At 41.2% G+C, this 16,798-nt stretch overlaps 1 protein-coding gene across 3 annotated transcripts in view; it reads left to right on the forward strand.

The window, feature by feature from the left end:
- The window catches only part of tns3 (tensin 3), a 67,937-nt gene extending 54,647 nt beyond the window's left edge, over nt 1-13,290 (forward strand). For all 3 annotated transcript variants that reach the window (XM_028472420.1, XM_028472421.1, XM_028472422.1), the window contains 7 exons: nt 446-541; nt 4,251-4,328; nt 4,458-4,535; nt 4,697-4,865; nt 9,655-9,723; nt 12,102-12,131; nt 12,243-13,290. In XM_028472420.1, coding sequence (XP_028328221.1) covers nt 446-541; nt 4,251-4,328; nt 4,458-4,535; nt 4,697-4,865; nt 9,655-9,723; nt 12,102-12,131; nt 12,243-12,387 — 665 coding nt within the window. In that variant the 3' untranslated portion in view covers nt 12,388-13,290. The remainder of the gene's footprint in view (nt 1-445; nt 542-4,250; nt 4,329-4,457; nt 4,536-4,696; nt 4,866-9,654; nt 9,724-12,101; nt 12,132-12,242) is intronic.
- The last annotated feature ends 3,508 nt before the right edge of the window (nt 13,291-16,798 follow it).

Raw genomic sequence — 16,798 nt, forward strand, 5'->3', positions numbered from 1 at the left:
TTTCTTTGACACCAGCCCGTGCTCAACAAAACACAAAACCATCACATGTTCAACATGCCCTGACCACTGTTGGAGTGCTGTGTTCTCGGTGGTTGCACACACCTGTCCTTTTGTACCCACTCCCCCAGCCCTTTTGCACCCCAGCAGCACCTGGGGTGACATCATGACACAGACCAGCTTTGTGACTCCTAAGTGTGAAATCCAACCCACCTGAAGGAGCAGGCTTTTCTCCGAGCCTTTGTGGTCCAAGACATTCCTCACATAGATCCCTCCTCTCCCCTCAGAGGCCCTTCCCACGGACCCTAATCCTTTTCATGGCTGGGAGATTGAATGTACAGATTGAACGTGTGTTTATGAAATCCTGACAAATGGTTGGCAGTAGCTGGTTGAGTACCAGGAGTTTTGATCAACTGTTGAGAGCCTGTCGTTCTTCTCTTTTGAACAGGAGGAGACCTCTCCAATGAATTAGTGCGCCACTTCCTGATTGAGTGCACACAGAAAGGCGTGAGGCTGAAGGGTTGTCCCAATGAGCCATATTTTGGTAAGTCTCACACTAACCTGTAGCTATCTAACAGCAGCGGCACCTAGTGGCTCTTTGGTCACATTACACAAAACATAAACCCAGTTTAACCACTGCTGCCCTCTGTTGGCGAGAGCTGATACTTCCCTGGAGCTTGTTTTAACCACTCAAACTCAACTATTTCAATTATTTCAGTGTCCCCACTAATAGTATTAGTGTTTTATTAATAAAATAATCAAATTAGAACTAAACCCAAATCATTAGTTTACCATTTTCATACCAGATGTCTGTGTGAGCAAACCTTTCAGGTATTAACTGTTGGAGAGAATGCATTTACAGTAGGGCTGGGATCAATTATAATTGTAATTGATAATTAATTACAATTATAGCATAATTATAATTGTAATTTAGAAAAATAACTTTATTAATTCAGAACGTAATTGTAATTGTCTTTTTGAGGGTGAAAAATAATTGTAATTTCATTGTAGTTGGGAAAAAATGCTGGTCACTGTAATAGCAATTGAGTTGTAATTGAACATGGGTAATTGAAAATGTACCGTAATTTCTGGACTATAAGCCGCTACTTTTTTCCCACGCTTTAAACCCTGCGGCTTAAACAATGACATGGCTAATTTGTGGATTTATCCCTGTTTTATGAGCTTCCTGCCACCACAAAATTGAGCTCCGTCATAATATTGAATCGTTTGTGCTCCCACTGAATCATTCTGATCACTCATTTTGTCATGATGCACACTGCCTCGTCATAGCAACGATGCAAAGAGACAGACAGAGAGAGAGAGCGCCCTCAGCAACAGCATGGATGCAGTAAAAGTCAGCCAGTTTGTAATAGAAAGATAAACAGCATCAAATTGTAAAAAATACACTTTTAAACCAATTGCAGAGCTACTGATATGTGTGCATACGCAGTGTTCAAACAAGAGTGTGGAGAAAATGTAAGAAGCCACATGATTGGCTGAAAGCAAACACACCTGATTGGCTGATGAATCTGTCAATCAGTTTTATCAGCCAATGGTGACTTTCATTGACCCGTGATATCAGGGCAGTCTCATAATTCACCACACACATTTCTCTCACAAATACACAGATGTTTCACAGCACAGAAGCAGTTTGTAAATGCACATTCAGCAATTTGCATTATCTGTGGATTTATATTACAAGTGTGCCTCAAAATAATATTTGTGAAGTAGAGCGTGTGCATTTCAGAATTTATATTACAAGTTTGCACAAAATATATATTTGTGAAACAGACCGTGTGCATTTGTGAATCTGAAATACAACTGTGAAACAAAGCATGTGCGTTCGTGAAAAACCCTGCTAGAGTTCATTCATTATGATACTGTTCTGATTCCATATGTGTGGGCCGCTAGGTTTGAGGGATTTAAGCAGCCGTGGAGCACTTTGCCTTATTCCTAAGGAGTCGCTATCCATCCATCCACCAGGTAGCCCGCATGGACCATGTGAGGGGCCCTCAGTCACCAATGAGCTCCATCTAAAATCTGAGTTCAAACTCACAAAGAGAAATACATATGACAGATGTTTTTAGTCCTAATAATGCTGCACCTGATAAAGTTATAGTATTAAATCAAACATCTTTAAATGTTTATTTTCACTAAAACATTGTGACAAAGGTTTTTATTAAGTCCTGCAGATTTGGTGTATGGTCAGTGTTACGTTATATAAGATATATTTTTATTTTTGTGTAATATGATATCATTTTAACATTTTACAAATGTTACATGTTATACGATTGTTTGAAAGTTGTTTGTTAGTAGCTAGTAAAATAGAAAGATGATAATTTTAAATAAAATCTATAATGAAAATGATACAATTGCATAAATTAGGAGAAATAAAGTGTTTCATGTTGAAACTTAATCATCTTCTACCTTTTTAAGTTACTGCTAGCCTTCCTTATTATTTTAGCCTCTAATTAAAGTGAAACGGTGAATAATTATTATTTAAGAAGTACTTTTGTAACTGGTAGCCCTACGGACTATACAGTACCTATGAAGTAGCTCACACTTTCAGAAAGGTTGGTGACTCCTGTTCTAGTTCATATCAATAAGGCTGAATGAACCGTTCAAGCTGAATGTCTGTCTGCTACTCATGCTTAGAGTCATCTGAGAAAAAAGGGGAACTATTTTGTAAGTTTGCTTTAGACGTATCGTTCTGGAGGTGAGGATTCCTGAGTTGACGTCACACTCGGATTTAAGTTAAATTAAACATCACGGACAAAATGAGCATCATTTGGCATTTTTATTACCAGATTATTTATCAGCATGATTTATTTTCATTGAATAAGATGGTGTTAAAAACATTAGATGTCAAAAGCTGGTGTCATGTGCCCTTTAATGTAACACAGGTAGTATATGCACACAGAGCATTAGAGCCAATCATCACCTTAACATGCATAATGAAAGGTACGAACAAAATATTTCCTGATATTAAATAATGACAAAGGGAACCAAGAGATGTTTTTTTCTGTGCTCTGCAGCAATGTAGAATATGTATGATGATAATTATTGAGTGCCTCGTCCACGCAGATTTGAAATGACGTATTTTTATGTCATTGGCAGTGAAAGAGTTAATTAACAACTATAGAGCATAATGATGGAATGAATGAGTGATAACACACATTTTAAATAATCTAATTTTGTAAATTATAGAATGAAACTGTATTTAGTACCTTCAGATTCAGATTCAGAATACTTTATTCATCTCTGAGGGGAAATTCACAACAACAACAGTATCCATAGCAACAAAGCAGAAGCTCTACTTTGTCGTCGTTCTACAAGCAAATCTCCTGTCATGTCTCTGTCTCTTTCCTCTTTTCTTTTGTATGTCCTGTTTTTTCATAACACGTTTTATGCCTATCCTCAATGTCTTCTTCTTCTTCCTCTGTATTTACGGCCGAGTGGACATCACAAGGCGTATTACTGCCCTCCACTGGTCTTTATTGTAACGACGAGATCCTCCCGTACATTCTAGTGTCCTGCAGGAACTGTCACACAGCCTTAAAAAAAGTAAAATAAAGTAAAAATAGAAAAAACCTCTGCTCCTAATCCAGACATGCTTGTAAATAGATGCTACCTTTCTCTCAGTGTCTTCATCCCCGTTTTGGTGTGTTTCTGTGGCAGCGTTGCATAGAGGCCTCTAATGTTTACTACACTGTTTTTCGCTTTTTCGAGCAGACACACACATAATTACCCGTTTTAGGGGAAAACACTTTTGTTTTGTCTCTGTGTGGATGTGGGCCTTAGATCAGGTCCAGTTAGAGATCAACCAAAATGAATTAAACCCCAGTCTTGCTGAGTGTTTCATTAGCTTCTTAATAAGCCTGAAAACAAAGGAGCAATTACATTGAGTTATAACGTTTCAATAAACCATCTGAAACATGCAGGATAGCAGCTTTTCAGCGTTTGAAATTTGAAAATGCCTGTTCTCTGTGTTTCCAACAGACTCATGTCTGTGATCTTGTGTGTATGTGTACGTGCACACAAACAGTAACTGTCGTCTACTGTTAACAGATTAGTCTGTGCAACGCATGACACCCACAGCTACGTCCAGGTCTTCTACTGGTTCCCCTTCTTTCAACCTTCTATACTCCTTCTGTATATTTTGCACCAGCACTTGTGACAATACAACCATTGCTCTTCAGCTGGGACGTATTATACAAATGTCACATGACTTTTAACATTGTGCTGTTTTACAGGAAGCCTGACTGCGTTGGTCTGCCAGCATTCAATTACTCCCTTAGCTCTGCCCTGTAAACTCATCATACCTGATAAAGGTAAACACACAACTTGTATTTTGCAGAAATCTTATAAACTCCACAGAGAAGTCAATGCTGTCTGCTATTGATAAGCGTAACTGTCTGAATTACTGAAAAACAAACCATGTATGTTTATCTTGCTTGCAGACCCTGTCAAAGATGTTGTGGAGAATACTTCACAATCTGTGACAAACTCTGCGGCTGAGCTGCTCAAACAGGGTGCAGGTAGTAACCTATGCTATGCTATCAATAGACATCATGTCATCAGCACTGACTGTGTGTCATCTGGAGCTATTTTTTATGCCCTGTCATTAAAACTCATTCTCCCATGAAATGAGTTTTGGTTCCTCAGGTGTTTAGTGTAATCCAAACTTGTGCCCCTGTAGCGTGTAACGTGTGGTACCTGGGCTCAGTGGAGATGGAGTCACTAACAGGCGTCCAGGCTGTGCAGAAAGCCACAAGTATGATTCTGGGTTCACATCCCCCACCGACGTCCACCGTGGTGCACTTCAAAGTGTCTTCTCAGGGAATCACCCTCACCGACAACCAGAGGAAGTGAGTACAGCCGCAAGCACCACATTTTGGGCCCTGGGTACAAACCATCTTGTTGGGCTCCTACTGTAGTTATTAGGGGGCCAAGCCCGCGGGGCCAGGGAACCGTGTATGTAAGCATACGTGGTTCCTAGGACCAGCGGTGCTAGGAACCCTATTGTAATCGTAAGGATATTTATTATTATTATAATATTTATTATTATGTTTCCTTGGGTAAAAGTGGTGCTGCAGAATAAACCGTGCAAAGGTAGGGCGGTGCCCTTTGGTGGTTGGGTCCAAAACCCCCAGGGGACCTTGGACGTAAAAATTCACAAATATCCGCCAGCAGGTGGCGCTATAACAAAGGTCAACGCGTTTTGGTCAATAACTCCCACACCGTTAGTCTTCAGTTGGACGTGATATACAGTTATCAAAATGAGTTTGTTCGGGTAAATTATGCGCAAATTATTAACGAGTAAAATTTTTTAGCTAGCAATAAAAATGCAAACTGGCGCATATCTCGGTCAAAATAAATGCTAACAACACCAAATCTGAGATCCATTGTTGGCATGTGACTGTGAGGGTATGCGCCAAATTTGAATGATGTAGACCACTAGGGGGTGCTACAAATAACGAATATTTATATCTCTTAAATGGCAAGACCAATTTTTACCAAATTTGGGGTTTTGTCCAATCGGCATGAAACTTGGCACGTAGAGTCTTCATTTGGACCTGATCTAGAGTTTAGCAAAAAAAATTTGTTCGGGCAAAATATGCGCAAAATATTAACGAGTAAAGTTTTCTAGCGAGCTATTAAAACACAAACTGTTGCATATCTTGGTCAAAATAATTGCTAACACCACCAATTCTTAGATCCTTGGTTGCCATGAGACTGTGGGGGTATGAGCCAAATTTTAAAAAATTAGGCCTCTAGGGGCACTGCAATTATGAGAAATTTATATCTCCTAAATGACACAACCAATTTTTATCAAATTTGGTGGGTATGACCTTGGTGGGTATCTCAAAGTTAATCGCGATTGGTCAAAGTGGGCGTGGCTTATTACTAGGGATGTAACGATTAATCGTAAGGCAGTTAAAAATCGATTTTCTGAAAATTGAATCGCAGTACTTTTTTTAACCAGCAGAGGGCGCTATCCACAAGTGTAGGCGGCGGGCGGAGTCTGCTAATACTTTCTTTCTGGCCGCCTTCTACTTTTAAACATGTTAATATATGATTCATTACCCCTTTAGCACCGAAAGAATATCTGTAATATTACTTGAATATCTATCTATTTTCTATTAGCTCTGTCTTCTAGCATAGCTTCTCTTCTTCACTGAAAGATATCTGCATGCCAACCGACCACTGTGTTACCAGCGCCCTCTGCTGGTCCAAACAAATATGACGTAAATCAGTGCAATCACGGTTTTTTTTTTTTTAAAGTCCAATTGTTAAGGCACAAAATACATTTTCAGTTGCACTTTTAAAAGAAAAAGAACTATTATGCAGTTTTGCATTGTTTATTATAGAACCAGAATTTAAATTAATAGGCTTCATTTTCATTTGTATTATTCCTTTATTTATTTCATTCAAGATTTATTTTTAGTTAAATTGCATTGTTTTGAATAGTTTATCAAGGAATTCTTTTGACAATGAAAAATGAAAGGAAAATAATACAGTATTTTCTAGTTTTCTTCCCAAAAAAAAAATGTCTACAGTCCCATTTTGTAAAATAAATCGTGAGAGAATTGTATCATGAAGCCAGTATCGTGAATCGAATCGTATCGGGAGTTGAGTGAATCGTTACATCCCTACTTATTACTACATAACATATAAAAAAAACAAACCTTTATTTCAGCTGAAGTATTATGTTGAGGGCTGTGAAATTTACAAGGTAACTATAGAAGAGCACACAAATCACCCATACCAAAAAGTGCACCACTAGGTGGCGCTATAATGGGTGCAAATGCATTTTGGCTTGTAACTTTCACACTTTAAATCACATCTTCCAAAACTTCATATCCACCTGTTCACAGCGAATGGCACGTTGGCCTGTGTCCTGACGCTCGCCCCGAGCCCGTCTTCCTTCGTGACGTACTTTCAGGGGCTCCGCAAAACCTGGGGTCCGAGTCACGCGAGAAGGCTTGGCCCCCTTTCATAACTGCTTGCAGTTCTAGTTATATTTATTATGTTTCCTTGGGTAAAAGTGGTGCTGCAGAATAAACTGTACAAGGTAGGGCGGTGCCCTTTGGTGGTTGGGTCGAAAACCCCCAGGGGACCTTGGACGCAAAAATTCACAAATATCCACCAGCAGGTGGCGCTATAACAAAGGTCAATGCGTTTTGGCCAATAACTCCCACACCGTTTGCTGCAAATTTAAAATCTTCATATCCACAGATTCCTTGAATAGCACTGAATTACCTGGGCTAGGCCCCGCCCATTTCCGCCAGAACTTTTCTCGGGGCAAAATTGCAAAAACTGGAAAACTTACTTTTTGGAACTCCTCCTTGGGGTTTTGTCCAATCAGCATGAAACTTGGCACGTAGAGTCTTCAGTTGGACGTAATCTCCAATTAACTAAATGAGTTTGTTCGGGTAAATTATTAATGTAAAGTTTTCTAGCTAGCAATAAAAATGCGAACTGGCGCATATCTCGATCAAAATAAATGCTAACAACACCAAATCTGAGATCCTTAGTTGGCATGTGACTGTGAGGAAATGCGCCAATTTTGAATGATGTAGGCCACTAGGGGGCGCTACAAATAACGAATATTTATATCTCTTAAATGGCACGACTGATTTTTACCAAATTTGGTGGTTATGACCTTGGGTCCCTCCTGAGACCGTTTCTTGAAGTTAATCGCGATTGGTCAAAGTCGGCGTGGCTTATTACTACATAACGTATAAATAAACAAACCTTTATTTCAGCAGAAGTATTTTGTTGAGGGCTGTGAAATTTACAGGGTAAGTATAGAATCAATCAATCAATCAATCAATCAATCAATCAATCAATCAATCAATCTTTTATTTGTATAGCGCCAAATCATAACCAATGGTATCTCAAGACACTTTACAGTAGAGCAGTCTTAAGGACGGACTCTTCATTTTATGGATACACACATATGCATATATATGTATATACACATACATATGTATCCCACACCCAACATGAATTCATCATGGCGGCAAGGAAAACCTTCTGTTAAGCAGCAGGAACCTTGTGTGGATCCCATTCCTATGATGAACAGCCATCCACGTTATGCTGTGTTGGGTGTGTGCAGAGGAAAGGGTGGAGACAGAGTTGTTGAGACTCCACACTGAGGATCCACGGACCTGCAATATAGAAGAGCACACAGATCACCCATACCAAAAAGTGCACCACTAGGTGGCGCTATAATGGGTGCAAATGCATATTGGCCTGTAACTTTCACATTTTAAATCACATCTCCAAAAACTTCATATCCACCTGTTCACAGCAAATGGCACGTTGGCCTGTGTCCTGACTCTCGCCACGAGCCCGTCATCCTTCATGACGCGCTTCCACGGGCTCCGCGAAACCTGGGGGCAGAGTCGCGCAGGAAGGCTTGGCCCCCTTTCATAACTGCTTGCAGTTCTGGTGTAAACTGTTTTTATACCAGTATTCTTGCATTCACATTCTTTTTTGGGTCGTGACTTCATTTTGATGAAACAAATTTCTGGCGACCCCAAAGACATATTTTTTTGTAAAATATTTTTTTTAGCATGTTTATTAAAGCAGAGCTAAGTAACTTTTTCACCTTAATAAATCCTTCTTGTAGTCCCTGTGAGGGTAATACAAGTGTTTATGGGGTGATCGGGGGGTCTTTCATCTCTCTCTGCTGTCTCTGGTCAGAAAACAGTACTTGCAACTTTCCCTGCCTCTGACCCGGTGGCAAGACGTACTGCTTTACGGCATCCCAGTACAAACACACTGTCGTCGTGGCTTCAGGGATGCACGTACACTCGCAGCCCAGCGCTCCGTCAGGGAGCACACACAAATATCTATCCATATCAAATATCTGTCCATCTATCTGTCTGTCTGTTGGTCTGTCTGTCTGTTTGTCCATCCATCCATTTTCAGAACTGCTTTGTCAGCAGACAAACAGACACATCACACACATTTACACACTCCCTTCCATATTACTCCCACATCATTCATTTATTTTACTCATCTCTCTTCCTCATACTGTTCACATGGTCACATGGGACTATATGTGTGAAAACACCCTCAGTGTCACTGTTGGATTAGGATTTTTCAGTGATCGGTTGCTACTGTCTTGGGAGAGCAAAGGTGCTCATGTAGCTGTGGGGTGGGGCAGGGGGCGGGGGGTGCAGAGTGTTTACGACAGTGACAAAACCAAAGGCACCTTTAGGGGGAGCGCAAAGCACAAGTTACTTAGTTCTGTTTTAAAGTGTGTTATAAATACAGAGTAGCCAGTATTAGTGTGCCACCTTATATGATTTTATACTGCATTTTATTTGGACTAGATTTATATTTGAGAAATTATAGGATATAGTTTTTTGAGATTTATTCTGTGTGATGTGTATTTGAAAAATAATAATAAAAAAATATAATTTCTACCTTTTACCTTTTTTACCTTCCTGACCCCAAGGTTTTCACACGGGGCCCTTTTCATTCTGATATAAATAATCTGAAAATGTTTAAAATGTTTTTGTACATACAGTATATATACCCCCCCCCCCAGTCCGACGCCCCTGCTACTAGCGCTGCACATTTTACACATGCTAATGTTTTTAGATTCATTTCTCAACTTGGTTCTTTTGTTTCTATTTTCAGGCTTTTTTTCCGGAGGCATTACAACGTCAGTACAGTGATATATTGTGCTTTGGATCCTCAAGATAGAAAGTGAGTGTCGTTCATTTTCTATACAAACGCATGCACCGGCTCTGGGTTACTGGGCAGGAAATGATGTCATTGCACAAAGCTACGGTGGCTGAGAAGTGCAAAACACTTTTGCAAAGTCCACAACAAATATGCAATTTTTAAAACAAATACAAATAATTATCTCAAAGAAACACAAATGGCAAGACACTTTTACAAACGTTGAAACAGATTTACATTGGTCTCAGACCCTCCCTTTCTGTGTGATTTCACGCAACAAATGAACAAATGACTGCAACACTTTTACAAAAAGTCAAAACAAATGAACAAATATGGGAAAACACTTTTACACTTACATTGTAAATCTGTAAATCGTAACTAAATAACTGAATAATTATAAATCTAAAATTCTATCAAATCTGCCAATTATATTTTAGCAAAACTTGGGATGAAAAACAAATGAGATGATAGATAATGTTTTTTATTTACATTTAAGACGTGGATCAAAACACAGCCGTTATCATAAGAGATGCTAACAGAATGCTAACACAAGAAGAAGCTTACGTTTTATTAGGTTATTTATTTCAGCCTCAGTAATTGTGATTAATTGTAATTGAACTTCAGTATTTAAGAACATAATTGCAATTGACTTTCAGCGGATAAATAATAATCATAATTTAACTGTAATTGGGAAAAATGCTGGTCACTGTAATCGTAATTGAATTGCAATTGAACATGGATAATTGAAAACATAATTGTAACTATAAAAAGTAATTGACCCCAACCCTGTTTTGGACCATCTGTACTGAGCAAAAAACAGTAAGAGAACTTTCCTCCATTAATAATGTATTTGTTATGATGCAGTTTAAAAATTAAATAAAATGAAAGCACCAAAAAATAGATACATATTTATATCCGACCACATACAATTAGGCTAAACAACTTCTAATGGCGCGTTCACACCAAACACGTCCAGAGCGTCAGGTTTACATTGACAATATATGGTGGACGCGCTTCTAGGAGTGTCAGAAGTCCTGCTGAGCGTTCCTCGCCTCCTGTGCGGCGTGTTTTGAAGCTTTACGCGCGGCGGAAGCTGCATGTTTTGACATTTCAAGCTTTTGACGTGCGTCCGGCGCCTCCAACGCGGCGGACGCTAGATTTGGGATTGTCGAACTTTCAGTGCATAACGTGGCGCTTTGACCAATCAGGAGCTTTCCCCAACCGTGACGTATTCAGAATAATGCAAAAAAAACACTAACCCGAGACAGATGAACAGGCTGCTGTCGCTGGGGTCCTGGTAGGAGATGCGAGCGCCGATACGGGTCAGCAGGTCGTCAAACTGAAGAGACGGAAGTAGCGCTGAAAGTGACTCTCGTCCGAGCGCAGCTCTGGTGAATCCAGAAACGCACCGAGGCACAAATAAAACCAAGCCACTCTCTGGATAATGTAGAGCTGATGAACGGGAGTCAGAGGCGGCGTGTTCAGCAAGGAACTCCAAACTTTATTCTCCATTCACCCACACTTCTCTATAGCCCTCTAACATCACAGTGCTCACACTGAGTCACGCCAAAATACATCTGACCAGAAACACAGCCTTCTCATCACAGTAATGTTCCTGACTACTTCACATTCACTGTATTATCCACTGTATGAACACCACCGACAACAGAGAAGCCCCTCCCCTAAACGCGCTCTCTTCTTAACTTGTTTGGACGCGTGTCCAGAGTGTCTTTGACGCTGGTGACAAGCGTCTGATTCAATGAGCACAAGTGTCCAACTATGGGCGTGAGGCACGATTTTGACGCCCAAAACGCGTTTGGTGTGAACGCAGCGTTAGAATGATTTCAATAACTTTAACATTGACTTTATATGACATTCCCCCTGAAGGTGTGATATTATTGGTCTTATAAACACATATCAATATAATCACTTATATTTATATTTCTTTAACTGGATGTTTTTAATGGGTTTTTTATTCACCTGCACTTTCAGCTCAACAGCTGACTGTCGCAGAATCCGTCACAAAAAAAATTATTTCTCTGACAATAATATTACAAAGAAAATGTGTAATTGTGAGTCTTTGACATCCCTATAGGTGTCGGACACAATGGAGCGCATGACTTAGGGTCCGAGCTGTTTTGGTGAATCCTACCTGTGTAATATGTTGGATTTGAAAAGATTTCACTTAAAAATGTTCTAAAAATGCATATATAGAATATAATAAGCTTCTGTTTCAATGACAATGTTGACCACCTGCATGGTCATCATACATGGGTGCAAGAGTCCATTACTCATCATGTGGTTCCCATTACAGGGCATAAACATCCTATTTCAGAACACATTATTAGAGCTTTGGAAAACAATTGTACTGAACACTATCATTCCCTGTTTGCTGTTTGCAGGTGGAAAAAAGATGGCTGCCCTTTAGCAAAGTAAGTCCATGATTATTCTTAGCACTACTGTTAAAAACACCAAAGCAGCTATTTTTAAAAGCCTGTGTCCGTGTGTGTGCGTTGACGATGCAGCTGTTACCTTCCCTGCAGAATCTTTGGCTTTGTGGCGAGGAAAAGTGGCACCTCCTTGGACAACGTGTGTCACCTGTTTGCTGAGCACGACCCCGAGCAACCCGCCAGCGCCATCGTCAACTTTGTGTCCAAAGTGATGATCGGCTCACAAAAAAACAAGTAGAGGATGAACGAGCGAGGACTCGGGCGAGACCAACAAAGGAGTGAGCAGAAGTGTGAATTAGTTCCATTAAACTCATTCATATGAAATGTTTTAACTGTTTGCTACAGTTGGATTTAATATGTATGTAATATGTAATAACAGAACAAATCCACCATCACTACCTTCATATTTAACCCCAAAACTTCAATCACCTGCCTGTTAATGTAATCTATATATAAACCAGCCACACTGCATGTAGAGTGCTGTGGTTTCTATCTATGCAATGTACATTATTTCCATGTTTGTATATGTGTTGCATGTAAGTGACGTTTTTTTTAAACTATTGTTTGCATCGCAGTTGGTGCAACCTGTTAAAGGTGCGTGTGTTTGTGTGTGTGTGCTGAAATATGAGAACATATTAGGTAAGTAAAGCTAATATATATTTTAATAGTCATTGTTACTTTTTTCTGACTTTAAAAGCAGTGTTCCTAACACAATTTTAACCAAAAGTTTATATGTATTGTATTTTTTTAAGGCTGCTATCTATATCTATATAGAACACTTCTTGTGATTGAGAGCAAACATAAAAGATGAAAATATCTGCTCAATGTGTAAAATTGGACCAAAAATGTTTTTTTTGGATGGAGAAATGTTCATCTGTCTAACAGTTAAGGTGATGCAGGTACTACAGGTTGTTGTAAATTAATTTTTGCATTGTTGTCACATTTTAAGTCAGTCACATTAAGGCTGTTTATTTTCTTTTTTTTGTGTACACATTTGTTCATTTTCCTTTTCCTTTATTTTTTAAAACCTTATGAGTGTACTTTCCAGAGTACTTATCGTTGACATTAATGTGTCGCTTTGTACGCCCTGCAAAGAATATGTGTATCAATATTGTTCTGTAAATAAACAACATGGAACCTTCATTGTCTGATGTTTGTAAGCATCACCTGCAGAAAGATGGTGAAATCACAGTTAAAGCTCTGTATAATATAATAAATACATATCTAAAGCCTGTGTGCTGTAATGTGAAAGCCTTCATAGGAGAGTTAATAAACGGTCAGGCACTGATGTTGGACGAGAAGCGCTGGTTCAGAGTCATTCCAAAGGTGTTGACATCTCCCTCCTCAACACCTACCAGGCAGAACTTTGTGAAGATTTTGCTCTGTCCCACGACCCAGCAATAATGGTGGCGATATCCACGGTCACCGAGGTGTGTCTCCGTACCCAGGCCTGCTCACTGTAGTCTATGGGTGAAGTGTTGTACAACACGATATCCTGGATGCTCCCATCGTTCCTGATTCCTGAATTTTTGGCTCCGCGCTGTCTTCTTTGCAGCAGTGCTGTGAAGCCAGGAAGAAAGATGATGAGGCTCTGCGCCTCTGTCTTCCCAGGAACCCCCTGCTCGCATCTCCTCCGGGTCCTCAGCGAGGCCTGCCTGCCTGCCCAGCACACACAGGCACGGAGAAAGAAAACATCGGCCTGACCGCTTTCTTGTTTTCCCCCAATGTTACAGCCAGTGATGTGGAGTCATGGTAGGCAAGGTAGGCAGTGCCTACCCAAGGGTGAATTGATATTTTGATTATTTGTTTTAATTATAGTATAATTATAAATAATTTATTTTTCATTATATAGCCTACAGTACCTATAAATATATTGAAAGTGTCAGCATTTTGTGCTTTTCATAGACTAAACAGCGCTATTTCCTGGTATGGCTGCACAGTCTTCGCTGTAAGGCAGGAGGAGGCCACACCCTCTTCCAAAAGCACATTGCTGCTCTGCCTCTGGCCCCATAGTGTGTTTTTAAGTGTTTGCGCATGCGCAGTCAGTTCCCCAAGATGAAAACCATTTACGTAAAGAAGCAGCTCTCTATGTTGCCTTTGGATGTAACCGTGTGATGCTAAATGCTATACGTAAGTTCACAGTGCATTAATGAATTGATCCAGCGTGGCTGCTGCTACGTTCTCTAACTAATGGGCGGGATTATACTACAGGCAAGATGACAGCGCGAGAGACGATAAAGAAACTTTCTTTTTAGGAAAATCAACAGCTTTTAAAAGATGGGAGACCAACACCTGAGCTACCAGACCTTCAGCAAAGGTAAGGTCAGAACATATTTTGTACTTTTCACAGTGAATGGTACAAAAGGAAGGACTGGCTTTGTGGATGCTCCTCACTGAGGCTGTTCTGAGCTGTTGTTGTCATGTTCTCCATGTTTCTGTGTTTCCAACACAAACAACAGATGCACTGCCGTGTCATGAGATATATCTTGTTGGGAGAGTATGGAGGCTATATTAAATAATTGTTTATGTTTCTTTAATGGTGTTTTACGATGTTGATGTTGTTAGATTAACACTTGCCTGCAGAAACATATGAAATTGTCATTAATGGTCTCGATTTGCAACGTGCCCACCCAACCCTAGTGGTCACGACACGTCACTGGTTAAAGCTGACTGTTCTTGTTCGCCAGCCTTGACTTTTTCCCGCGTGCTCCCATGCCCCGTCCTACCCTCTATCAAGGCTCGGCCCTCTGATGATCGGGAGAGACGGACAGGTTCCGCAGAATGTTCGGCTGTTGCCTCTCACTGCATGTCCACAAGCATATACTCATACACCTGTTCAAACAACAGTGGTGGGCTCATCACCCACGCCCCTAGGCCAAAGGCCTGGGGCACATCTTGTGAACGCAAAATGTGCCTCAATAAACAGAGTGATGACGGGACCCGTCATGGCCATCCGGGGAGAGGCCTTGGCCCCCTCCTGGTTGGGTGTAGCTGCTCTCCTGTTGTTACATTGTCCCCTGGAACGAGTGGAGTACCCTTTTCCTGGGAGCTATTGCGTCGTCCCACGGATGGGGCTCCTTCGCAATACGAGAGGTCCCTCTGTTGATGGACAATTGGCCACCGACAGGGTGCTCTGCAGGTGGGCCCTCATGTCATATGGCCCATTGCCACTAGGGGGCTCTACTGCCATGCGGATGAGCCTTCTCGGACGGTGCCAACAGCCTCAGGCAGAGGGCATCCTCACGCACTGGGCCCTTCGGCTGCATGCGGCCTGCTTCCACGACAGGGCGCCACCGTATTACGTACTTGACCTCTCTTTCCCTAAGGATAGACAGGTGGAGAGTGCTCGAGGCTCTTCCCTGGGTTGTTACGGTTGTTGCATCTGTTCCCCCGCGGTTCACCATCATAATGCACTCACAGGCCCGAGGAGATTCAGCCCGTGTGTTAAGAGAGGAGACCGCCTCTCTGCTGCACAAGAGGGCTATCTCCAAGATCTCTGCCGAGACATTCCATTCCAGGTAATTTTTGGTCCCCAAATGCTGTGGGGGACCGGGATCCGTCCGCTGAGGAGGCGGGGCATTCGCTTGGCCATGTATCTGGACCCTGTCTCAGGCGAGGGGCACGGTTTTTCATCCTCGCCAAGAGCATCTGATGCTGTGGGCTTGACCCCTGAGTGGCGCAATCTGTCGGCCGTAGGGTTATCACAGAGCGTGAGCTCTACCTTACAGAGCGCCCGGGCCCCCTCCACTAGATCTCTTTATGATTGCAAGTGGAGGGTGTTTGGCGAATGGTGTCTCCATGGAGGCCACATTCCCTGTCAGTGCCCAGTGGGTGTGATTCTGTCATTCCTGCAGGGCCTGATTGACAAACACAAAGCCTTTTCCACTGTGAAAGTGTATTTGGCGGCGATCGCCACCTGTCACGTGGGCTTTGGGGATAAACCCAGCGAGTCAGCACCCGCTGGTCTGCAGGTTTATGAAGGGTGCGCACAGGCTCCTCCCCATGTTCAGACCAAAGGTTCCCCCATGGGATCTGGCGGTGGTTCTGGAGGGACTTAAGTGTCCCCCGTTCGAATCAATGGGTGAGACAGACTTGAAGTTCACCTCTTTTTTTTTTTTTTTTTTTTTCCAAAATATGTTTATTGGATTTTTGCTTTCAAAAACACAAGATATAATAGAACAGCAAAAACAAAAGCAGATCAAACAAAAAACAAACAAACATTCCGGCTCAGTTTAGACAGGCGGGATAGTCGAACGGAGAAAAGAGAAAGATGCAGTTAAACATACTGTAGGGGTTGTCTTAGAGGTTCACACAGCACCTCTATAAAAAAGGGTGAAAATATCCATACCAATGTACGACATAAAAGGGTCCCAGATTTTGTGAAACACATCATCTTTACCATGTAATTTGCAGGTTAAGTAGTCCAGAGACACGTATTCCAGTACTGTCCGATGCCACTGATTTTTGCATGGCGCTTTATCCAAAATCCAGTTCAGAAGGACACATTTCCTCGCACAAAATGTAAGCATTCTATAAAGTCTCCTTTCATATTTTCCAGTGATAGTGACATCAGATATTCCAAGTAACATGGTCAATGGATTACACTCTGTAGTAGCAGAAAGTGAAAGTATTTTCCCTAGTTCACATTT

Source organism: Gouania willdenowi, chromosome 17 (assembly GCF_900634775.1).
Source record: "Gouania willdenowi chromosome 17, fGouWil2.1, whole genome shotgun sequence".
NCBI classification, from domain to species: domain Eukaryota; kingdom Metazoa; phylum Chordata; class Actinopteri; order Blenniiformes; family Gobiesocidae; genus Gouania; species Gouania willdenowi.